Below are 26,673 nucleotides of genomic sequence, written 5' to 3'. Positions count from 1 at the left end.
AAGGGGTAGAGTGTTAGCCTTGAGCAAAAGAGCTGAAGGGTAATGCCCAGGCCCCAGGTTCAAGCCCCATAACTGACAGGAAAAAAAAAAAGAGAGAGAAAAAATATATATTCTAGGCCATGGACTGTTAAAAAAATATCAGTGTAATAAATGAAAAAAAACAAATATAGTAGGACTGATGTAGCTTAAAACCACAGTAACATAAATTCAGTATTTTGACTCCTGACTGGATCCTTAAGATAAAGAAAGAAAAGAACACTGTTATAAAGGACATCCTTTACTAAGACAACTGTGGACACTTAAAACAAATTTGATATTTAGTAAAATTCTGTGTATCAAAAAGTAGTTCATTTTAATGCCTCTTCTTAGGAGGTACATATTCAAATATTTAGGGATGATGTGTCAAAAAAAGAGAAAAACCGGGTGTGATGGCTCCTGCCTAGAATCCCAGCTACTCAAGAAGGCTGAGATCCGGAGGCTCATGGGTCAAAGCCAGCCCAGACAGAAACGTCCAAGATATCCATCTCCAAAATAACTACCAAAAAGGAACACAGGAGACATGGCTGGAGTGGTAGAGCACCAGCCACGTAAATCCTGGTACTGTTGTTAGCATGCACAAGGTCCTGGGTTAAATCCTTAGCATTAAAACCAAAGACCAAACAAAAAAATAATCAAAACCTCACAAACTTCTGACCTCCGTGAGCGTTAGACTCTGTGACACAGAATTAGGCTTTGTGGCCTGTCTGGGCATGTTTCAGGGAATTGGAATTACCCACGGAAAACGTGACCCAATGTACAGGATGACCCTGTGCACAGGCCTCTCATGGTGCTCTTACCAGACTCTGAACTTCCTTACAGGTGTCACACCTTCCCCTGTCCTGCTAGTTACTGACTAGTACTGGACTGTGTGACCTCAGCTCCCTGGGTTCCCATCAGGGTTAGAGGTTCCCATCAGCCATATGCATGGAAGGGTCAGCTGTGGAATCTAATACTGATGAAAAGTTGACCAAAGGAATGGTTTCCCATCTGCTTTTCTAAATTTGCTGGGCTTTGTGCCTCTGTCAGGGATAGCCAGCAGGATGCTGAACCCTAAGATTCTTTTTTTTTCCCTCTACTGGCTCCAGTACTACTGTAAGTCTTGGAAGCCATATACATTCCAGTTTGCACTTACCTGGCTGGAAGATGAAGATTTTTTCCTTTCAGTCTTAGGGACATTTTTGCTTTCTGTTTTGCATTCGTTCTTGTCACCTGACACAGTCGCACCCTCAAAACTGGATTTTGACCTGGGGAAGTAAAACCCAGGGAGATCACAAGATGAACTGTCTGTGTCACGTATTAATTTATTGTAGCAAATCTCTATTATTACACATGTCACGAAGGAGCCCAACATTTGGTTTTCTCTTCTAGATATTCATAATCACTCCTGAGACACTAAGGAATTTTTCTAGCACAAGGCTCAGCAGGCTGTCATCCTAAACTGCAGAGACAGGGACTTACAAAGGGACAAACAGCGATGGAAATGTGAGTCATCATATCACTTCCAAAGTGTCTTAAGCAATATAAAGAGGAGTACTTGAGGCAAATTACTAAATAAAAATTGCAGCTGAGGTTAAAACAAAGAATAATTCTGTTCCAGAATCTATTAATATTTAATAAGCATTAATTGAGAAGGGGCATTGTGCTGATGGCCTTGGGAACACAAGAGAGTCTTTATCCTTAGGAAGCCTACACACACACACACACGCACACACACACACACGCACACACACACACACACACACACGCACACACGCACGAAAAATTAGCTTTTTAAAAAGTCAGTACATAGCTGGGTGTTGGTGGTTCATGCCTATAATCTTTAGGTGAGATCTGAAGATTATGGTTTGAAGCCAGCCTGGGCAGAAAAGTCCATGAGACTCTTATCTCCAATTAACCACCAAAAAGCTGGAAGCGGAACTGTGGTTCAAGTGGTAGAGAGCCAACCTTGGGCAAATAAAGCTCGGGGACAGCAGCACCCAGGGTCTGAGTTTAAGCCCCAGCATGCACACACACAGGCAGTACACAATTTAGCAGTATGCACTAATAGGGGTGGAGACACAATACCAATAGGAAGGGAAGAAGAAATCCACAGAACAATACACATTAGATATATAGGACCTAATAGGAAGAGCAGAGATGGATATGAGGGAAAGACAAAACATTCCAGACTGAGAGAACAGTACAAGTGAAATGTGGAGGGGGAGTAAGAACGTGTTTATCAGTTTTATTTTATTTTATGTTCAAAAGGGATTCACTGTGATATTTACATGTTGGCATACATGCGTCTAAATAGCTTCTGATCAAATTTACACTGAAGGAGACATATTTAAATCCAAGTCTTCCACTGTCCTGTTAAAAGCAGCCATCAGAGGCCCAGATTTTCTTTTTAGGATTATTCTAGTTCTGAGAATCTAGAAAGTTTGTGCATCCTTTCAACCATAAAGCTAACAGCAGCAATTTTAGAGTGGAATGCATGATTTCTAGAGGTACTATATAAATGAGTTTTGTAGTTATGTAGTTGCTTTATTGTTTATGGAAGAAAAATGGTACATGTGACATCCACAACTCTTCATTAAGATTCCTAAAAATGAGGCTCTGTTACTTATTTGGTTCAAAGTAGATTTAGGAAGAATTTGAAGTAATTTGGGTGCCATAGAGGGACAGAAGTGACTGAAATTAGACATCAGTCTCTGGTTTTCTCAGCTGGGATATCTCAGGCCTCTTCCAGCCCCAACAGCTCATGATTCCACAGTGCTCAAATCACAGGTAAAATACCTGTCAGTAGATCAAAGCACATGCATTCGATCCCCACCCCCTCTCTCTGTCAGGCCAGCAATGGGGATATTAAACTCAGGGCTTGGGCTCTGCCCTTTAACTTTTCCACTCAAGGCTTGGTGCTCTACCACTTAGCCACAGCTCCACTTCCAGCTTTTTGGTAATTAACTGAAGGATGTCATGGACTTTCCTGTCCAATCTGGCTTTGAACTGCCATCCTCAGCTGAGTAGCTAGGATTACAAGCATGAGCACCAACACTTGGCTGGATTTGATTTCTGCTACTGGTTACTGAATCTATTCACCAGATAGAAATTCCCTGGGAATTCTAGAGATCATTGTTTTGGAAACTATAAACAAACATCTGTACTCTTCTTGACAATAAAATTATTTTGTAGCTTTTATTTTAAAAAGTTGACAGTTTTGGGAATTTAACAGAGCTTTGTAGACAGGTAGGACCTGACAGGCAGGTGCTATACCACTTAAGCCATGCCTCCAGGCCTTTTGCTTTATTTTTCAATTTGGGTCTTGCTAGCTTGGACCTCAATTCTCTTATTTATGCTTCCTAAATGGCTGTGATGACAGGTATATACTACCTCACCCAGCTGGTTGAGATAAAGAGTCTCATGAAGATTTTGCTCAGGCTGGCCTCAAATTGTGATCCGCCTGATAGCCACCTCTTAAATTTTTCTGAAAGTCAAAATAATAATGCCAAATGGAGTGCCGGTAGCTCATGCTTATAATCCTAACTATTCAGGAGGCTGAGATCTGAGGATTCTGGTTCGAAGTGAGCTCAAGTGGAAAAGTCCATGAAACTCTTATCTTCAATGAATTAGCAAAGAGCAAGAGGAGGTGTGGCTCAAGTGGTAGAACACTAGCTTTGAGTGGAAAAGCCAACAAGAGTGCCAGGGACTAGTACCAGTACTTGTAAAAAAAAAAAAGCCATTAACTGATTACAGTGGCTTATTTCTGTAATCACAACAGTCAGGAGGCTGGTGCAGAGGACAGTAGTGAGCTTGAGGCCAGCCTTTGCTACACAATGAGACCCTATCATACACGGACCAACAAAATGATATCATTTATCATAGTACTACTATGCCGATTCAAGTTAACCTGTGCTGATGGGACTGCCGAGAAGATGGGCAGATCTTTTACAAATCTAAGGACTCCTACAAGTAGGACAGTGCTGCTTCTGATGACTGACTGCAAAGGGTTAACAGCTCAGTAAAGTGCATCCTGTCAACCATGCGATTCTCACTTGCTACAGGTGCACAGGACCAGAACCAGAAGCAACGTGAAACAGCAGCGCAGGGGCCCTTACATGAAGACAAGTAAGGGCCCTGTGAAAGGCACGGACTGTACGCCTGAGCTACGCAAGCAAGGCAGCCATCCAAAGCCCGAGGAAGCTTCAGTACATACATCAGGGTTGCGGGCATCGCACAGAAAACGACACATTCTGTGTCCTTGTGGGGTGCTCCCTGTGAGGTGGCAGAGATGCGCTGACGGGAAATGGCTATAGAAAAGGAAAGAGCTACAAATGAGGCATGCAAGACAGACAGACACAAAGATAAACAGGAGTCTGCGAAGGGAAACCGAGGGCAGAGTTAAGACTTACTCTTGGTCCTGAATGAGGCAGATTTGGAGAGATGATAAGGATAGGGGGTCAGGAAAGAAAGTGAAAAGCAGGAATTAGTTCATCATTGCTTAACAGAGGTGGAAGGAGAGAGAGAAAGTAGCAGTCTGAACAGTTCTCAGAATGGGGAAGGAGGGCAATCACAGGCTTCAGTAGAGATAAGTACCGTAAAGGCAGGGCCGGGGATGTAGTCGGGTGGTGGAAGACTTACCCTGCATATGCTAGGACCCACGTTCCATCCCCAGCACCACAGGAACACACACAAAGATCAAAACAAACACCACCAACAAGACAAAATACAAAACAAAACAGCTGCACTCTGAGGTGCTTCACCCATCTACGCCTGAGCGTGGGAATCCCGCCCGCATCCATCAGCACAGCGGTGCTCCCCGAGGAAGCGGCTGCCAGGAAGAGATGAGAGCAGGAGGCGAGGGCCAGCCCCCGCTCTCAGGAAAGGCCCTGGGCTCTCTCGCAGGGCAGGGTCAGCCTCGAGTCAGTCCAGCTCTTCACCAGAGCCCCCACATAAAGAGCCGAGAGAGGACTCACCGCAGGCAGATGCTCTTTTTCTGGTCTGGAGATTCAGCTTCTGTGGATGGGGCAGGCGACGGGACTGTCGGGGACCTGCACACTTTCTTTCTGTCCTCCACACCATTCTCAGCCTCGGAGCTGGAGAAGAGAGAGAAGCACTTGATCTTAGACATCCAGAGAGAGGCGGACGGATGACCGATGAACATATCAGTTGCGTGTTTTGGAGCAGAATGATCTTCAGTTCTCACTGATAGGCTTGACTGGGATGGCTGTGACCTTTCCTGGGTCCATTCTAGCCCCTTCTAGTCCATTCTAGCTGGAAGGGCAGAGCTGCAGGTCACACCTGCTCCACTTGTAGATGTCTGAGTGTGCAGGCCCCTGCTCTGCTCGCAGGTCTGTGCTGCTCAGACTGTCTGGCCTAGATGTGTGCTGTAAAGCTGGGAGGGCCTTAGTGCACATGACACTGACACACACACACACACTTTATTTGCACTTCTCTGTGTCACTTACCACCTTTTGTTTGGGTTGTTGTTGTAAGCAAGCAAAGCAAGCACTTCCCTACTTTACAGTCTATAGTCTTTACAGGCCATGCAGGTGAGGCAGGATTTATTACCTTTGTTTTACAGGCAAAAACCTGAGGCTCTCAGATCCATCCTGCCCACGTTCACAGAGCTACCAACTGTCTTGGTCAGGATTCAAATTCCATTCTGTCCATCTGCCAGGTGTTTGTTCATCAGTTCTCTCTTCTTCCTCACCCATCACCCACCCCCATCCTTCCAATAACTTATTAATCCATTTTTCCTTCCGTGAGAGAGCTCTAGGGTGAAGTGAGAATCCTACTCAGTTTTGCAGTAACCACAGGGTCTAAGATATAGTCAGGATTAATAGGTTTAAGAAAAATTAAAATATGAAAAAAAAGAAAAATTAAAATATGGAAAATGAGAGATGGAAGGGAGTAAAGGAGAAGACCAGTGAAGAGCATCTGCCTACTAGGCCACCAGTAAATGGACGAGCAAAGTGATGGATGTAGAATTTCTGTAAACTCCCCCCATCGGTGGCTGAATTGGGGACCATTTTCAAGACGAGAGACAAGGAATACTGAAGGGAGGATGGAAGAAGGATTCATAGTTCAGCAGAGAACCCATCACACACACACACACACACACACACACACACACACACACACACACACACACACACACACACACACACCCTTGGAAATGAGAACAGTGTGGACAAGCCTCAAGTAATACACACAAATCAAGCATTGCTATGACAAGTTAATCTTCATCTACGGCAGTTATTGATCAGGCTGCTGGTAGACACAGCAGCACATACTAGGTGTCCTGTCTCAGAGGCATAAAGCATCGGGCAGAAATCCACTGGAGAAGTTTCCATAGGAAGACTTTCGTGCAGAGGGCAAGGATACATCTTAGCCTTCAGCTGAATATTAAGTTTTCTGCAGGGTCAGGTTACGACTCAAGGCAGAGCAAATGCTGTCTTGTCCTTGTGTTTAGCAGGAGTCATTCATGCTAAGAAGTGTCCCTTGGTGTGGGGATATCCTTCCTATTACATGGACTGGTGGGGATAAGATGCCCTGTGCTCTAGCACCAAATTGCAAGGGCAAGTTCATCCAGCTTGGGCTGGATTAGAACCCTTGATCTAGTCAGGCCCTTTCGTGCAGTGCAGGGTTCTTTCTAAGTGCTTAATGCTATGTGGTAGTTTGGCTCAGCGCTGAGCTGCTCAAGGTATACCTCTCTCTATTCATACTGAAGTAGCATCTTTCAGCATATTTCACCTGTGCAAAATACACGGGTGGGTTCCACTCAAAAGAGCCCATCCAGGTATTTTTCCACCCTTTGTTCTTGAACTTGAGCTTGTCTTCGGCACCGGCTCCCTCCTTCATGATCCTACCTGGAGCACATCTTCCTCAAAGCTTTCTGTCCTCCCTGGTCTCCTCCCACTGCACAGTCAGGAGCAGCAAACTCATCTCCTCAAAGCCTCAGTTACCCAGCAGGCTACCGAAGGTTCCGGCAGCCAGGGAGCTTCCCATTCTTCTCCACAGCACAACACTCATAATGTGCTCACAGTGGACATTTATATGTTGATTGGTGTGGGATTAATTATGCATTGCCTCATAGAAGAAGCAAATTCCAGCTAGGGGTCATTTCAGTGTTAGGTTTCATTTACTCAAAGAGGGTACTGGCTCAAGCAAGTTAATTCCCAGTAGGTGGGATTTTTCCCAGCCAGGGTCCCTTCCCTTGGAGGTCTTGGGAGAACAGGTGAAACTGGGTATCTAAACAGTGAGTGGAGTGTGAGGAAGAGGAACAGAAAGCGTCTGGGGCCTCTCAGGAACTGAGAAAATTCTAGTCAGTGAAGCTGAACAGGCTTCATTTGATCACTAAAATAAGAAAATCGGTTTCTGTGTGTATGTGTGCTTTTAAACCTGAAGACGAGGTCTTTGTAGAAAGATTGACTGGAAGAGTCAACTAGAAAACAAACAAAAACCCAATCCGCTCAACAGATGTTTACTGGGAAGCCCAGGACTTCCTAAGAGAGAAGTGAACCTGGCAGCTGTTCCAACCCACAGATACAGAAGATGCTGGAAACTAGAATCAGCCTTCACATGGCCCAGTCAAGTTACTTCTTTCCCCTTGTCCGCCAAGAGTATGCAATGGTTTAGGGCCTTGACAGCTTTTCGGCAAGAATTTCAGAGCTGCCAGACAGTCATGATTATGCCAACTATGCCTCACTTCACCTAGTAGGAGACTGAATTTTTAGTACTAGCCAGGACAAGCTGGTTTCAATAAAACACTGCCACACACTGTTACACAATCTATAAATAATAATAATAATAAAACAACAAAAACAGGTTGGGTCAACTTTATCAACAACCCATTGTCACTTCCCGGAACTTATTAGCCTGATGATGACTTAAATTCGTATTTCACAATTTGTTCACAATTAGATTGTTAAGTATAGGGTCAATTAGCATCTTTGTGGAGAAGGGCTTGTGAGGTAAGGCAAATTCAACATGCTTTTCTCTGGTTGGACCCAGTGTCCCAGGTAAGCATTCTGGTATTTTCCCATGCAAGTCCAGGTAAGTAAGTAAGTGACTTTGAATAGAAAATTATGATTAAGCTGCATCTCAGGTGAATGAAAACAAGTACCTCACCTTAGTTTGGTTCGGGAAAACTTCCTTCTTTCCCTCCCTCCCTCCCTCCCTTTTTTTATTCTTTGTGCCAGTACTGGGGCTTGAACTTAGGGCCCAGATGCTCTTTTAGCTTTTTTGCTGAAGGCTGGGACTTCATCACTTGAGCTACAGCTCCACTTCTGACTTTTTTGGTTGTTAGTCTCAGGGACTTTCCTGCCTGGGCTGGCTTCGAACCTCAATCCTAGATCTTGGCCTCCTGAGTAGCTAGAATGACAGATGTGAGTTACTGGTACCCAAGTACCACATTGACAATTTCCTGTTGTGAGTGTAAATTCATTTCAAATTATTCTAAACGAAGGCAGAAAGAAATTCTGTCACTGAGCTTCTTTAGGAGCGAACAGGTGGAGGCAATCTTACATGTAGTACATTAAAAAAAAAAAAAAAGAGATCTCTGATCCTTACTTTAAAATCATGGAGCTCCTCAAGGAGCCAGGATATCCATACGGTAAATTCCTGAAAACGGCCACGTCAGGAAATGGAGAGCCACTGAGCACTGTCTACGCCGAACACCCAGCCAGCCCCTGGACTTGCCAAGACTGGTGCCTCACCAGCTCGTGTTTCTGAGGTGCTGTGGCTCGATGCTGTTGTAAGGTAAATGATCAGAGAAGCCACAATTTTGGAAGATGGAATCCTGGAGCCTATTACATAGTTAGTGGTCTGCACACAGCTTCCCCTAAGCATGAAGACAAGATGCCAGACCCTACCATCCACTATATGGCCAATATGGTGCTGGTCAGACCTGACTTCCCTACTTCAAAGGAAACAAAGGACCTCGTCTTAATTTGTCTTACTGTTTTCAGATGACTCTGTATTCTTTACCTCACACACGGTGCACACATATGCACATCTGGGGGAAGCCGGCCTCGCTACTTCAATGTTTCTATGGTTTGCAGACAGAGGTACAAAATTTGGAAAACAAGAGTTAGCCAGTAATGACGGAGGAAAGTTCTGGGAACTGTGGTCTCAGAATAAAAACAGACATTCTTGTAACCACAAGGAGGGAGATTGGGGTGCCAAAACTCAAGAGGTTTGCAGGAGACCCGTTAGCTTCTCTAATTTGGTAAATTCAGAATTTCCCAATGTAGAGTTTTGCAAGTCAAGAACAGCCTTCCATTTACAATTCTATTTTACTGCATCCCTGTTTAGACATTTTCAATCAATCTATCAACGTACTTATATTTTGAACAGGAGCAGTACGCACCAGCATTAAACACAAGTTTCTAATGGAGACACACATTTCCCTCCTACACCTGTCGCCCCGTGGCCCATTTCTCTCCCCAAGACCCAGCTTTTCCCAGAAGCTGTGTGTCCTTTGTGCACACTGAAGTGTGTACCATTTTACATACAAATGATGGCACCCTATTCTTTGCTTTTTTGCTTATGTGTTTCCCCATCCCTACAGTCACACTTTTCCTCATTCTTTTAAATAACATCATGGAGTTCCATCATGTGGGATGAACTATAATTTAACCAGTTCCTTATCACTGGGCATTTAGGTGGATCTGAGTTTTTGCAAATACATAGAGCATGGCAATGAATGACTTTACAGGTTGATTATAGATGAACAGACCCAAAGGTAATTTCTTGGAAAGGCAACTACTGTGTCAAAAGGCACACTGCCCCTAGATAGAACTTCATGACCCACACCCACAAGACACAGTGGAGTTTACACATTCTTATATGTGTGTGTGTGTGTGTGTATCTATATATCTATGTTCATGTCCATGAATATGTAGGTCCTTTAGGTCTAGCTTCCACATATGAGCAAAAACGTATCTTTGGCCTATCTCTCTCAACATGTTCTCCAACTATTTTCCTGAAGATGACCTGATTTTTTCTTTATGGATGTGTCATATTCCATATCTGTATACCATTATCTTCTTTATCCATTCATTTGTTGTTGGGCATCTCCGCTGATTCCATTTGGCTACTGTGAACTGCAGTCACATTGCTATGTAATTATGTTAATGCACCTCTGTTCACAGTAGCCAGGGTGTCAGAAGTCTTATTTTCAGTTCCTTGAGGAAATGCCATACTAGTTTCTACAGTGAATGAAGGTTTCTGATTCCCTGAACCGTCATCAGCATCTGGTTTTGTTTTTTGTTTTTTTTTAATGATTGCCATTCTGACTAAGTGAGAGGGAATCCTAGTGTGGTTTTGATTTGCATTCTCTTATGGTAATGTTGAATACTTCTTCATGTATCTACTAGCCACTTATATTTCTTCTCACAGCTGTCTGGTTTGCTTGATCATTTAGTAACTGGATTATTTAATTTTTTTGAGCTCTTTGTATTACTCCCGTTGTTGAATAGTTGGAGAAGATTTCCTCCCAGACCATGTGTTGTCTCCTGGTTCTGATAATTGTTTCTTTTGCTGTGCAGAAACTTTTTATTTTTATTTTTTTTGAGAAAATGGACTTCTCTTTTTAATTAGTTGTAATGACAGAAAAGTTTATAGATGTCCTTGCCCTAGTATTATTTCAGACCATAAAAGTTATTATCCAGATTGCACTTTAGTTAACAATAATAATATGAAGCATGAACTCAGGGCCTCCTGCTCTGCTCTTACTTGCTTCTTTCACTCAAGGCTGGCACTCTGCCACTTAAGTCACAGCTCTATTTCCATCTTTTTGCTCATTAACTAGAGAAAAGAGTCTCACAGACTTTGTCTGGGCTGGTGTCACACTGCAGTCCTCAGATCTCAGCCTCTTGACTAAGATTACAGATGTGAGCCACCAGCACCTGGCTGAATCTTGAGTTTTTAATTTATAAATAATTTGAGTTAATTACATTAATTTTTGTTTAAATGTCCAAATAGTTGTAAATATCTCACAGCTAAATGAGAGAAATCTAACGTTTGCTACTAAGGTGTTTTTCAGATGGTACATTTTTAAGGACAGAATTCCGGGCAAATTGCAATAATGTAATACATTATACATTATTTTTTCATTTGTTTTCTTGGTTCCTCTCTATTGAAATTTTTTTCCCCAGTAAACTTACCAGTTTATAAGACTTATTTTTAGAAGAAAATAAAAAGTCTGGAATATAGCTTTAATTCTTTATTATTTATTTTTGTTAATTTTTCTTTTTTGCAGAAACTTTTTCATTTTTCCATTTGGCAATTCTTGCTCTTGCTGGGAAACTGGAGTCCTATTTAGAAAATAATTACCTGTGCCTATAACTTCCAGAGTTTTCCCTATAGTAAGCTTGAAGTTTTTTTTTTTTTTTTTTTTGCCAGTCCTGGAGCTTGAACTCACAGACTCCCTGAGCCTCTCTGTGCTCAAGGCTAGCACTCTACCACTTAAGCCACAGTGCCACTTCTGGATTTTTCTGTTTATGTGGTGCTGAGGAATCGAACCCAGGGCTTCATGCATGCTAGGCAAGCGCTCTACCACAGAGCCACATTCCCAGCCCTGGAGTTGATTTTTATACAAGATGATGGATAGAGGTCAAGTTTCAGTTTCCGGGAAGTAGATAGCAATTCTTAGTAGCACCATTTATTGAAGATACTGTCTTTTCTCCAGTGTATTTTGTGTGTGTGTGTGTGTGTGTGTGTGTGTGTGTGTGTGTGTGTGTGTGTGTGTGTGTGTGTGTGTGTGTGTGATAATAAAATGGCTGTTCTGTATGGTTTTATCCCTGGATCTTCTATGGTATTCCACATGACTCTGGGTCTGTTTTTGTGGTAGCACCAGGCTGTTTTTGTTACAATAGCCCTGTAGTATAATTTGAAGCCCAGTACCATGATACCTAAAGCAGTATTCTTTTTACTTAGGATTGCATTTGCTACTTTGGGCCTTCTATGCTTCAATATGAATTTTTGGATGTGTGTGTGTGTGTGTGTGTGTGTGTGTGTGTGTGTGTGTGTGTGTGTGTGTGTGTACCAGTTGTATAGTTCATTTTCAACATAGTGTCTAGTGGGAATCACTGCTACTCATTCTTTTTTGAAGCTATTCTTCTACTAGCGGTTGCTGTATATCAGAATAAGTTACTTTGCGTATACCAAAGATTTAATGGAGAGCATTTATTTGATTAGGGCTCTTGGCCTCAGAGTTTGTTTGCTTTGGAGAAAGAGTCTCAGCCTGGCCTGGAACTCACTACTCACTAGCCCAGGTGGGATTGAACTCATGACCCTCCTATTTCAGCCTCCCTGAATGCTGGGATGAAAAGTATGTACCACCACAGCTGGCTAGAACCAGTTTTTAAACAGAATAAAAAACATTCAAACATAAATACAAAGGAATGGGGCATTAAAGTCTAGAAAAAATTATATACAGTATCATATTAATAAATCTTTAGCTATTAGAGTAAATACTTAAAGTAGCATACGTATCGAAGAAGCGTGAACAGTAGCTCAGGGACCTTAGAAACAGCTATCAATTAAAACCTCGATTATGGAGAGTAACATGGTCATTGGGGATATTTTTTTAGACAGACAAGGAGCATGCCATGTAATAAATCAAAACAGCCAGTTGGAATGAAAGATAACTCTGAAGGATAAAATGAAACAGAGCTGTTCACTCTAGCTTCCAGGGTGATAAGAAATAACTTTCTGCTGTTTATGAGCCCCAGTTTATGGTGACAACAGCCTGATGGCATTAAGACACCGGGTTGTTTTTCTCTTGTAGGAAAAGAGTAAGTGTGGACCAGGTAGAGAGTAAGAAGTGAAAGGCGGGGAGGGGGGAGAGTGGTGGTGCACCGCCGTGGGAGGCGGCATCTCTAAGACAAGTTTTATGTGCAAAACATTCCTTCACCTTAATATAAATTCCTCTTGGATTAAGTTTCACTTCCCTTGCTGTTACTGTAGGGAAAGTGTACTGAGGGAAACAAATCTTATTGGGGTGCCAAGGGGTGGAATGCACCCTGGCAGGAAGCCGTGTATTTGGCCTCCAGAGACTATGGTACCTGTGGATAGTGAAGTCAGTCACATTTTTTTTTTCTTCTTCTTTTTGTTGGTCGTGGGTCTTGAACTCTGGGCCTGGGTGCTGTCCCTCAGCTCTTCAGCTTAAAGCTAGTGCTCTACCACTTGAGTTACAGCACCACTTCTGGTTTTCTGGTGATTTATTGGAGATAAGAGTCTCATGGACTTTCCTGCCCGGGCTGGCTTTGAACTGCGATCCTCAGATCTCAGCCTCCTCAGTAGCTAGGATGACAGACGTGAGCCACCGGCGCCTGGCTAGTCAGCACATTTCAAGTTAAGAGACAAAGGCAGGGCCACCAGAAGCAGTCTTGCGGGAGACAAATGTCTGCTTTGGTGTGAGGGCTGCGCTGTCCTCCCGGGGAGGGGCCGTGCTGCTCCTGCCCTGAGCTGTGTGAGCTGCCTCCCGCTTGGCTCCCGGAGCACCTGTGCTGGCTCGAAACAAAAGCCAGAGTGAGCTCCAAGCGAAGTTATACGGGCACTGCGCTAGACTTATGGCATAGAAAGGCCGGGCGCTGGCAGCTCCCAGCTGTAATCACAGCTACGCAGGAGGCTGGGATCTGAGGATCACGGTTGGAAGCCGGCTGGGGCAGGGAAATTCTGTGAGACTCTTTATCTCCAGTTTACCACCAAAAGGCCAGAAGTGGAGGTATGGCTCAAGCGGTAGAATGCCAGCCTGGAGCGAAAAAAGCCAACTGAGTGTTGAGGCCCTGAGTTCAAGCCCCAGTACTGTCACCTAAATAAATAACAAATAAATAACAATAAAGGCACTGAGTGTCCAAAATATCGGGGGGGGGGCATTCCAGAAACCTCTCTCTGTTTTCTTTCTCCCTCACTCAACCTGCTCTCCTTCCTTCCTGCTTCTCTGGTGTGCTGATCTCATGGTTCAGTAGCACAGGGCATCCACAGGGCTGTGTAGAGGAACGTTCCAGAAGTGGGTGAGATGCATTGCTACATCATACCAGACAACCTACACAGTAAGCCACAATGCAGATATTGTTAGAACATGCCAAGATGATCTTTATTTAAAATCCAGGTGTTATTGCAGCCATCAGCAGGGGCTAGTAGTACCTGCTTGTAGTCTCAGCTACTTGGGAGGCTGAGGCAGGAAGATTGCTTAAGCCCAGGAGTTTGTAGTTACCCTAAGCAATACAGCAAGAACCGGTATAAAAAATATGTCCACACATGAACAATAAACACAAGCGAAGCAAAAGTAAAATGAACAAATTCAACCTTGAAAAGAGGCAATGTTTCTTCTCCCCCACATTTTTTTTTTCCAGCAGCAGGGCTTGAACTCAGAGCCTTTCGCTCTCACTTGGCTTCTTCACTCAAAGCTCAATTCTACTACTGAAGCCACCTTTCCTTTCCACAATGTTGTGTCTTAAAAAGCGCTTTACCTAAATATTAGAGAAGACAGTTCTGCACCAATGGCTTTGATTTAATCAAAGCAAAATACTTCTAAATCAAACATATTTAGAAAAATAGCAGTCACTCCTATCCTATGACAGAAATTAAGACAGAGCCTTTTGTTATTTCAAATTACAAAATTACAAATTTAATAAATGCTAACATAAGTGCCCTAAGAAATGTAATTACTTTTGAGTCAGGTTTTTCCCTAGAATTTACCTGTTTCTTGGTACATACTAGTGTCAATAATATAGTTATTCTGTATCTCATCACATAATGTAACAGTAAAATGTTATTATAATTTGTACATGCATGCAAGACACAGAATAATTGCAGAATTAGTGATAATTCCTCACTGTTGTTAAAAACTTTTTAATATTTAGTCCAGTAATTTATACTAGACAGCTGGCACCTTTGTTCAAGGAAATAAACAGATTCTAAACAGATTTCAGTTTTACTCGACATCCTTTATGTTTCCTGTCACAGAAACTCATTTCTCTATTGGCTATACGACACATGCAGTCTTGCAAAACTTTTTCCTCTGTCTCTTCCTTCTTTCTTCCCACTCCTTCCTACAGGGTTTCCCAGAGGACTTTTCCTTGCATTGTGCTTTGCTATTACCCTGCAATTTGTGCACTTTTTGAGGCACACAGTCAGATGAGAGCTTTGAGAGACCATAAAGCTGCCATCCTGGAGACTGCAGGCTCGCACTACTCTCAGACTTAGCCTATCACTTCCTCACCAAGACCCAATCAGATACCTGCCTCCTTGGTATTTTTCTAGTTAACTCTCCTCCTTTCTCTCGTTTGGTTGACTTAGTTAGGGTCTCAAATGTTTTGTCTGGATCACTCACTGCCCCTCTCACTCCTGAGTCAGACAATGTCTCCTTTTATTTCCCGAAAAGATCACTTTGCCCTGGGATCTTCAAGAAAGAGGACACCACAAACGCAGATGAGGTCACAGTATGCACCTGCCAATGAATCCCCTCACCCGCTTCAAGCCTTTGTGGTTTTCTCTGGTGAAGCTGAGGAGTCCAGCAAATGGCTGTTCTGCAAGCCGCTGCCTCTTCAGAGGGTGGTGTGATTGTCTGGCAGTATTGGGATTTGAGCTCAGGGTCACACTTGTGAGGTAGCAGCTCTACCACTGAGCCATACCTCTGGCTGCCTTAGGTCTAGACTCTTGTCATGCTTTCTGCTCAGGACTCGACCTGGGATGGCTCTGCCTGCTCTTGTGTAGTGAGTGCGTCTGGAAGCCAGGCATGTCCTTCAAGGTTTAGCTCTGGCTGAAGTCACATTCTTAAAGATGACTGCTCCACTCCATTGGGCCCTGAGGGCTGAAAGTCTAGGGGCTCCAACCCTGTTCCGTAGAAGGTCTGACTCTCATAGAAGCTTACTGTGTGGGGCTGTCATTTGCTTATCTTTCTCTGGCTTAGACCTTAAATCGCTGAAGGGTAGTTCAGAGACTGAACTAGAAGGCACTTGGGCTAAGGCACCAGACTGACTCCCTGAAGGTGCTGGGTGGAGAAGGAACATTTCCAGTGAAGCAGCTCCACCAGTCCTCTCCCAGGACGGACTGGACCTCCGTCATGGAGGACGGGTTACAGCTCTGGGTTATGGCTGGATGATCTCAGCGTTCCTGCTGGAGGGCGCCACCACACCTTCCTGCATTGGACTTTTAGAATCTAAAGAGCCATGTTTAAATATACTTTTCTTCACTTTCCTCCTTCTCGGAAATGGAAAAGGCTCTAGAAGAGTCTTTGTTTTATGACAAGTGTCTGACTTAAGGACAGTCTTAATGCTGGAGCTGGGAGTGGCATCTTCATACAGGACGTGTGTCATGATGCATTGTCTGATGAAGATCCTGAGCTTTCCTGTCTCCACTCCAGGACTTCCTTCCCACAGCCTGTGTCACAGAGATGCCCGATATGGAGTGACTGTCCAATTGTTCTCCAGAAAACAGACTCTCCGTGTGTGTGTGTGTGTGTGTGTGTGTGCGCGCGCGCGCGCGCACGCGTGCACGCACATGTATATGCCAGTACCAGGACTTGAACTCAGGACCTTGCACTCTCACCTGGCTTGTTTCCTTGGCTGAGACTCTACCACTTCAGCCATGCCCACAGCCTGGCTTTTTTTGCCAGTCATGGGGCTTGAATTTTGGGCTTGGGTGCTATTCCTCAGCTCTTGAACTCAAGGCTAGCGCTCTACCACTTGAACCACAGCGCCACTTCCAGGTTTCTGGCGGTTTACTGGAGATAAGAGTCTCACGGACTTTCCTGCTCAGGCTGGCTTTGAACCGCCATCCTCAGATCTCAGCCTCTTGAGGAGCTAGGATTACAGGTGTGAGCCACCACAGCCCGTCTGCTGGCTTTTTAATGGTTAATTGGAGATGTAATATTTTGGACTTTTCTGCTGGGGTTGGCTCTGAGCCATGATCCTCAGCCTCCCAAGTAGCTAGGATTACAGATGTGAGCTATCAGTGGGGCAGGTTATTATAACTGACATTAAAAAGTGAGTGCAATCTAGCTCTATGTAGTAGGATTTAGGACTAGAGTGGACTAAAGCCTCTCCAGGCAAAGGGCTGGGTATCTGGGAACCTGTATGCGGCTGGGGCCCCATTTCCTGCACTAGTCCCCAGGCTGCTGTTGCTTACACAGCAGGAAGTACTCACTTTGATGTCACCGGGGACCAGGGCCCCTTTTCTCTGGCGCCCTATGGCTCTAGCTATCCTCGAGAAGGGAAGAAACAAAAATGATATCCCCAAATCTCAATGGCTGGGTGCTGACGGGAGATTCCCAGTTGCAGGTCTCAGCATGAAGTGAGTTATAATTGTAAACAGAAAATATCTAAGTAAACAGAAAGGCATCACCATGACTCTAGGTGGGAGGATGGAGCCAAAGCTGTATCCTGTCTGTGCCTCGCACCACTGCAGCTCCCCCATCCTCTACCCAGTGGAAAGTTCTAAAAGAATGTGAGCGCAGACACTCCATCAAGCCCACACTCAGGACTACCTGGGCTTTCACACAGAAGTGCTCATCTGGCTTCCCAACTTGGTAGACCTGAATATAGCTCTGAACCCATCTGAAGAAGCAGCACCATAAGGGTTTGAAACAAAATATGGAGTTCTAGGCACACAGTCCAGTCCAGTCCCTTGCTATATATAATTCAGTCCTCTGAAAAGGAAGCTTCCCGCTCTTGGAACTGTTTGTTGATTATACGCTGTGCTTAGACCCTATGATCAACGGTCTGTGGACTCTTCTCGGAGAGAGGCCCTCCACACGTGAGAAGCCCCTGGGGCTGGGAGGCAGGCGTGCTACCATGCACTCCTGAGCCTGACTTAAGACCTTCTCAAGTCTTTTTCCACCCTCAGAAGTCTTGGAAGCAGTGATCTGAGTACCAACAAAGCCAAGATTTTTAGGCCAAGTGGGAACAGAATGGATTGTTTTGCTTTTTCCACCCAGCAATTTTCTAAGGGAAGCTGGAAAGGAGTGGTGAATTTATCATAACATAAATATAGTTTGAAAAATGCACCTACAATAGGGTTTTGACTGAGTTTGTTTCAAAACGATGACTGACGTAAATAATTAACATTCAGATGAAGAAGGTGGCGAAGATGAAATGAGAGGTCAGTTGGTTAATGAAGTATCAAATCCTCCCTAGCTTTGGTTTGCCTAGTATTCATGGCTTAGATAATTTTTCTGTTCAATAGTAAACCCTTCTGTTTGTATGTAAGTGTCTTACATACACATTAGGAAGAATAAGTATTCCTCTTAGGATTTTACAATGCTGTTGTAAAATTTAGTTGTGTGTTTTATAAAGACAACACAAATACACTAAAACAAGTTGTTTTAGCCAGACAAAAAGTTTGATTTAAAACTTTTCAGTGCTAGAAAACAAAGATTTGAGCAGATACAATCTTGTAGCCACCATTATAGTTATCTGTCATATTTCTCCTTCTCAATGAAACACCTGAAATTCAGAAGTACATTTTATGCATCTGTAACAAGCGGGTTCATGTATTTCTATGGAAATCCATTGGGGAGCTCTTCTGACTAGAACTGCATATATTGTCTGTTTCACATTTTATAATTATCCATTACAATGGAAATTGTGAAATATTTGTTGCAGGCCACATTTTGTCTAATGGTTTTCCCATGCATTGTGATTAAATAAATGACCTCCATATGAAAACTATGGAAAAGAAGAAAAGTTGGGCCAGGCACCAGTGACTCATGCCTATAATCCTAGCTATTTAGGACGCTGAGATCTGATGGTCATGTTTCAAAGTCAGCCTGGATAGAAAACTCTTCTGAGACTCCTATTTCCAATTAACTAATCCTACCAACTAACCACCCCTCTCCCTCCAAAATATAAAAGCCAGAAGTAGAGCTGTGGCTCAAGAAGTAGAGCATTAGCCTTGAGCACAAAAGCTCAGGGACAGTGTCTGGCCTCAATGACTGTCCTTCGAATACCTGTATATAATCTGAACACTATATAAGATAAAGAACATAAAATGGAGCTTTGTGAGGATGACAACAGAGAGGGGTGGCTCTGAATGAACTTGGGAAAAGTTCCCAGAGCCTGCTTCCTCCTTAACACTCACAGGGGAGGAGTCTATAATGAGCAATTCACAGCTCACAGTCCAATGCTGTCTGCCTGTTTAACTTCATCCTATGACCTAAGACCCAATTTCAGGGTTAATGATTCAAACAGTGGACATTATCTTCATGCTATTACATTTCAAATAATCCCAGTTAATAACACTGTCTTAGTGTTGAAAACACACCAGTATTTTCTATAATACTAGGCATCCAAGCTTAAGGAGAAGAATATATTAAATTGTATGTTTTTATTAAACTCCTGGGGCTTGAACTCAAGTCCTAGGTGCTGTGCTAGAGCTTTTGTGTTCAAGGCTAATGCTCTACCAGTTGAGTAACAACTCCTTTTCTGGCTTTTTTGTTGGTTCATTGAGATATGAGTCCCACAGACTTTCTTGCCTGGGCTAGCTACATCAGCATCCCAAATAGCAGAAATTATAGGTGTGGACCATTGATGCCCAGGTATTAAATTGTGTCAACGTTATTCATTTTTCCTTTTGTAATTTCTACATTTAAGTCACATGGAAGTAAAACTTCTTACTTCAAGATTATAGTGGCTTTTGCTTTCTTCTAGTATTTCTATGTGTTTATTTTGTGTTTAAATGTGTGATGTCAGGAATTTACTGTAATTATGAAGAAAATAGGTTTCCAATTTAAGTTTTTTCCTGGTTGGTTTACCAATTGCTTCAAATCTGTGGGCAAACCCATCAGATTTGAAAATATCTCCAGAGAGTTTTGGATTTTTTTTTCTGGACCTTCAGTAAGGTACATTTACTGTGATAAGTTGCAAGACTATCTTGCTATCATTCAGATTTGATCTGGCTATTCCGGAATACCTTGCTGTTTGAGAAGAATCTGGATCATTCCATACTGTTTTCTCAGGAGTCTGAGATTTTGTTTGGAGTTGCACTAAATTTATAAATTTGAGGAACACTTTTATATTCAATTTTCTTTTTTTTTTTGGGGGGGGACCGGTCGTGGGGCCTGAACTCTGGGCCTGGACGCTGTCCCTCAGCTCTTCAGCTCAAGGCTAGCGCTCTACCACTCGAGCCACAGTGCCACTTCTGCCTTTTTTTTTTTTTTGGCTTATGTGGTGCTGAGGAATGGAATCCAGGGCCTCAAGCATGCAAGGCAAGCGCTCTACCACTGAGCCACCTTCCCAGCCCTCAATTTGTCTTTGGAAGAAGGTTAACATCTTCATTTATTCTTTAGTAGGTATGCTGTTTTACTTTACACCCTATTAAATTTACTTCTTGGTCTTTTATATTTTTGATTGTTTGAATGTACTTCCTATTCATTTTATTAAAAATTTATGTTGGCCACACTTGCTCTCACTCAGCTTTCTTGCTTATGGCTAGGGCTTTACAATTGTGTCATACCTCCAGTTTGCATTCTGCTGATTAACTGAGATGGAATCTTATGGGATTGATCTGCCTGGGTTGGCTTTGATGTTCCAGATTTCAGCCTCCTAAAGTAGCTAGGATTACAGGTGTAAGCCATGGTGCCCAGCTCCAATTTTATTTTTTTACTTGTTACTGTTGATAAGGAAGATACTTGAAATTTATAATTTTTCTATTAACCGGTCAACTTACTAAATTTTCTTGTTTTTAACTGCTTTTGTAAACTTGGGTTTAATAAAAACTACGTAACACATTTCTACCTCTACTTAACTTGAATGTGAAGAAAGTCCAGCCTCCCACTCATTGCCCTGATCTGAGCTGCCTTTATTTTTCTGCCCTCTGACATACTTTCCCTTGTTTTAGAATTCTGACATCTAACGACTGTGACCTTTACTCTTCACCACAGAGATCACTTTACATCACAGTGTGGCTGTACCATGGCGTAGATTGCTCCATATGGTGATCCTTTGTCCCGTACTGTAATGTCCCCACGGCCTGTCTCTGTTCACTTAATCTTGCAATCACCACCCACTCTCACCTTCTATGCTCTTTGGCCTCAGAGACAGACATGAGTCCTTCGTATTTCTGTGTCCTTCTAGACCCTTCTGACTCGAAGACTTCCTCCTGGAGGCAGCTGGGGCCACACATGTGACTGACTGCTCTGTTTCCAGTCATTCCAGTCATCTGATGTCCAATCAGCATAGTACCCCTTGCCACCAGATTAGCTCAAAGTCCTGTTACCTTATAGATCCTGGATTCTAAGTAGGCTGAAAGGGGAAAAAAATGTACAGTCCTCTGGCAGATCGGGTCCTTTGCTGCTATTTGGACCCTCAAAGGCTCTTGGACACCGTCCTCTCCCGCTTCCTGAATTCATACTAAAAACACTCTCCTCACCTCTCCAGCGCCTATCCAAACGCAGCTTATCCCTGTGAAGGAGCTATGCCACGATTACACTAAGAAGAATGAAATCTGAAGTCTTCAAATGAGATCACCACGGGTCTCCTCCTGACCCACAGCTCTGTGTCTGCTCCTACCACATCTATGTCTATCCATCTCTCTGGTTTCAGAAGTTAAGCTCTCTCCCTCTCATTCATGCCCCAGTCCATTTGCTGATATTTCTGGGCTTGATCCACCAGCTATTAGATCTACCATCCACTCCTTCTCCTAGTTTATACATAGGTTCGCAGACTTAAAAATCAAAACTGTCCACTTACCTCACTGTCCCAGTTACCTCCTCTTTCTTTTGCTTCTTAGCCACACTCTGAAGACTGCTGTCTACAAAGCTGTGAAGACTCTAAACCACTGTCTACATGGACATGACTGCTTCTCCCATTGCCACATAACCCAGCCAATGGCAGCCTGGCTTCAAGGTCTACAATCCCAAAGTTCACCAGTGATTTCTATACCACTAAATGCCAGGAGCATTTCTGGTGGTATCTCCAATGGTTGGCTATCTCTTCAGATTCTCCTTACCTTGTCTGTTTTTCCATGACATGCTTTTATTTTGTGTTTTACTCCCCGTGGCCTTTTTGATCTTCATTTTAACATAGGCTCATTCCAAGGTTCTTTCTCTGTTTTCCTATTCTTCTCTTCATTGGAAATTCTATCCAGTCTCATCATCTTAACTACTACCCCTAGGCTAAGAGTCCCCAAATCTATCTTCCAGTGATCACCTCCATCTCCTAATCTCTACTTTCAGACAAGGCAACTCTTTGTGATGCTCACCACCTTTACTTTCTATGTCTTGGCGTTCATATGCGCAGCCCCTGGCAGGAGAGTGCCTCAGTTTCTCCTCTATCAATCTAACCCATCACCTCATTCTTCAGATTGTTCTCTCGTCAGAATTTCTCAAACCTATTTGCCCCAATTTCTCCTAGCAAAATAATCTCACATGAGTTATTTCACAGCCAGCTAATGCCTACTTCCCGCACTGTTTTCGAACAATTTCTATCCTAAATTGAGCCATGTGAGTCTTTTCTTAAATACTCAAACTTGACTGCATCCTAACACTGAAGAAAATACCTTCGATGAGTTCTAATACCTGATTTTAGGAATCAGCTTCAGCTCCTCTCCATTTCCTAAGATGCCTTCTTCAATCATCTTCCTGCAGCTTACTGTCCCTGCCCTGTGTATTGCCAATCAGTTTTATATATTTTATGTTCTAGTAGAACAAATTCTCTAATCACCAGGTTGTTTCTCAGCGCTCTCTCTCTCTCTCTCTCTCTCTCTCTCTCTCTCTCTCTCTCTCTCTCTCTCTCTCTCTCTCTCTCTCTGTCTCTGTCTCTCAAAGAGGGCTTAATACAAAACTTCCTCAGGTACATGTGTAGAAAAGGGAACCCTTGTATGCTATTGGTTGTGATTTAAATTAGTGTAACCATTTTAGAAAACTGTATGGAGGTTCCCCCAAAATTAAAGTTAACTAGAAATACCATGCAATTCAACAATTCCACTTGGGGGTATTCAACCAAAGTAAATGTAACCAATATGTTGAAGAGGTGTTAACATTCCCATGTTGACTGTAGTACTATTCACAGCCCCAAACAAATAGAAATAAGATAAATGGATAAAGAAAATGTGGTAGACATATACCATAGGATTCTATTCAGCCATAAAAACAATAAAACCTGGTCATCTGCAGCATGAACAGACTCAGAGGACATTGTGTTAAGTGAAATAAGGCAGCAGGACCTCGCCTATATACAGAATCTAAAGGATTGATTCCAGAAGATGAGCATAGACTGATGATGGCTACCAGAGGCAGTGAAGAACAGAGAAAGAGGGAGGGGGGAAGAGTTAATCAGTGGGCACTAAGTTATAGGTAGACAGGAGTAGGAGGTTCTGGTGTGATACTGCACTGTGTAGTAAACTATTCCTAATAATAATGTGCTGCAAATTGCAAAAGGCTAGAAATAAGGACTCTAAATTTAGTTTTGCCATAAAGAAATAATAAATGTTGGAGCATACAGATGTGTTTAGCCTGATCGAAATATTATATATATTGTATATAGTCAAACCACACATGGCATCCCATTAATATATACAATTTCAAACGTGTTTACGTAGCAGTGAAAAAAATACATAATTAACGAATTATACTGAAATGGAAATGAGGTTTTTTATTTTGCTTTTTTTTTTCTTTGTCACTGTTCTTTATTTCTGCATCTTTTGTCTTCTATGTAAGTTTATGTTTTGGGGAGAGTAAGGGAGAGCACAGAACTGGAGGGACAAAGAGTAAACAAATGCACAATGATACTCACTAGACACTATGTTGAACTATACAACTCGTGGGTGGGGAAGAGGGAAAAAACTGGGAGAAGATGAGGGAAGAGGTGACACTGTTCAAAAAGGAATCTACTCATTACTTGACTTATGTAACTGCAACCCCTCTGTACAACACTTTTACAATAAACAACTAAAAGAAAAAAATCATACTGATATATGGTTTGAGTGCAGGACAAATACCAAATATATGTACTTTAAGTATACCAAAATGCTATTATAAGTATTAAGTTGAAGTGAATAGCTAGGAGCCCTTAGCATTTCCCTAATTTGAATTTTGAGAAAAAAGAGCTTCTTAATCTTAAATTTTATTGTTTTCAAGTATAAAGTAATGATGGTTTTCAGATCTTAAATGTGGATAATGGATGCGGGCCCCATGTGCATTACAGATTTTAATTAAGTTCCTTGATTAGGCATGTCTACTCTGCCTAGTGCAGCAAGCACTGTGGCCAAGTTAAATAGTCTGAATGCACTGCACATATCTGTAAATTTGTAAGAGTACAGTCTAGGTTTGTTCCAGTGGCAGTCCTGCCTTATAGAGGTGTAAATTTAAGTACAGAAAAAAGTAAGTAAGTAAATAAATCAAGAGGCTAAATCATGAAAGTCACAATTCCACATGTATTTTAAAAGCTTGGCAGACGCCAGTGGCTCACACCTGAATCTTAACTACTTAGGAGGCTGAGATCTGAAGACCATGATTTGAAGCTAGCAAAAAGTTGGAACTGGAGGTGTGGCTCAAGTGGTAGAGTACCAGCCTTGAGCAAAAAAAGCTAAGGGACAGTGCTCCTTAGCTCATAAGTTAATTAAAATAAAATAAGATAAAAAGTAAAAAAATAAAAAGCCTCCCTCAGTTTGTTCAGGCAAATACAATTTTTTTACCCAGAGGTGATAGGAGATCACAAGGCAGTAGGGCAGTTTCTTCAAAGGCTGGTGCTTTGCTGGCTGGAAAGGACCTAACAAATCAGATCACTCCCTCCTCTCTTCTTACAGAGAGGAAACTGAAGACTGAGACTAGAATGATTTCCTCCAAGTGTCAATGAGTTGGTGGCCAAAGCCACAAGTGAAGCAGAGCCAGGAAGAGCATGCTGGCCAGGCTCTAAGTTCCCTGTCCCCTTCACACTTCACTGGATCATCTAGCCCCATCGGTATAATCTCCAGAAGCCCTAAATCCTCATCAAGCATACTAACCTTGTTCTTCTCTCTGCATGGGATTGTATTTTCTTTCTTATCCATCAACCTAACACTTTAAAGATCCTAAGATCATCCTAAGAGAGCCAGAAGATCTATAGCTCTGTTCCCAGAGCATTTGATGACAACTGTGTGTGTGTGTGTGTGTGTGTGTGTGTGTGTGTGTGTGTGTGTGTGTGTGTGTGTGTGTGTGTGTGTGTGTGTGTGTGTGTGTGTGTGTCCCACGCTCCTAAAATGCCCCATATGTATCACTTAGCCTTCTGTTTCCAAAGCAGAGGAGGCTAGGTAATGCTTGGAGAATTACACTGGATCAAAAAAGAGTGGAGACAACACATAGAAGCTACCGAATAGTGTAGGGTTAACAGATTCCAATTAAAATGGCTATGTAAAGGCAGGTCTACAGAATCTACTCTGACCAAGTCGAAAGCAGAGAAACAAAGCCAGGTAACAGTGGCTCACATCTGTAATCCTAGCTATTCAAGAGGGTGAGATCTGAGGATTGTGGTTTGATGCCCAACAGGGCAGGAAAGTCCGTGATACTCTTATCTCCAATAAACTACTCAGAAAAATGACACTGTGGCTCAAGTAGTAGAGCACTAGCCTTGGGCACAAAAAGGCTCAGGGACTGAGTTCAAGGCCTAGGATCAGTCCTCGGGGCTTGGGACACACACACACACACACACACACACACACACACACACACACACACACGCTTGTCCTTATTGGCAGGTAAGCGTCACACACACACACACACACACACACACACACACACACACACACGCTTGTCCTTATTGGCAGGTAAGCATACCAGACACACACACACACACACACACACACACACACACACACACACACACACACACACACACACACACACACGCTTGTCCTTATTGGCAGGTAAGCGTACCAGAGAAGTATACATCAGTTAGTAGATGTTAACTAGAGGTGACACTTAGGACAGAAGTGGAAAGCTTGATGCTAATAATTGATACTTACCATATGACAAAGTCTAGAGTAGTGAGTGCCTTAGTGGCTCATGCCTGTAATCCTAGCTACTAAGGAGACTGAGCTCTGAGGATCCTAGTGTGAAGCCAGCCTGGGCAGGCATATCTAAGAGACTCTTACCACCAATACCAACACTAAAAAGTTAATACAAATAAAATTGTAGATCAAGTGGCTCTGCCACTTATGTGAAATAGCTAAGAGTCTGAGGATCTGAGCTGAAGCCCCAGTACTGACACTAAATAAATAAATAAATAAATTAATTAATAAATAGTAATACTAAAAAGTAGTGCCTCACATGCTATGAGAAAAGAGCGTCTTGTATAAAACCAACATAGGAGAGGAAAAGTTAAAAAAAAATAATGTAGGGGGCTGGGAAGATGTTTCAGTGGTAGAGTGCTTGTATGCCATGCACGAGACCCTGGGTTCGATTCCTCAGCACCACATAAGCAGAAAAAGCTGGAAGTGGTGCTGTGGCTCAAGTGATAAAGAGCTAGCCTTGAGTTGAAGGGCTGAAAGGCTGCGCCCAGGCCCAGAGTTCAGGCCCCACGACCAACAAAAAACAAAACAAAACAAAAAATAATGTAATTTTCACACAAATGTAATTCCCAGTATGTACAATAAAATAGAAGGCAATACAAGATAACGGTGATTGTTGAAGTTTTACTGTATTAACTCAGGGATATTTTTTCCCAAAATTAT

The 26,673-nt window shown here is 42.8% G+C and overlaps 1 protein-coding gene across 4 annotated transcripts in view; it reads right to left on the bottom strand.

The window, feature by feature from the left end:
- Nucleotides 1–26,673, bottom strand: part of LOC138809139 (GRAM domain-containing protein 2B) — a 104,144-nt gene that overhangs the window by 22,647 nt on the left and 54,824 nt on the right. For all 4 annotated transcript variants that reach the window (XM_069995560.1, XM_069995563.1, XM_069995559.1 and 1 more), the window contains exons 2-3: nt 4,992–5,111; nt 1,172–1,283 (exon numbers count right to left, since the gene is read on the bottom strand). In XM_069995560.1, the coding sequence (XP_069851661.1) occupies nt 1,172–1,283; nt 4,992–5,111 (232 nt within the window). The remainder of the gene's footprint in view (nt 1–1,171; nt 1,284–4,991; nt 5,112–26,673) is intronic.

The sequence above is a fragment of the Dipodomys merriami genome, unplaced genomic scaffold, assembly GCF_024711535.1.
Source record: "Dipodomys merriami isolate MVZ:Mamm:240054 unplaced genomic scaffold, mDipMer1.0.p SCAF_487, whole genome shotgun sequence".
Classification (NCBI taxonomy): domain Eukaryota; kingdom Metazoa; phylum Chordata; class Mammalia; order Rodentia; family Heteromyidae; genus Dipodomys; species Dipodomys merriami.
This window is presented reverse-complemented; position numbering and strand designations above follow the sequence as displayed.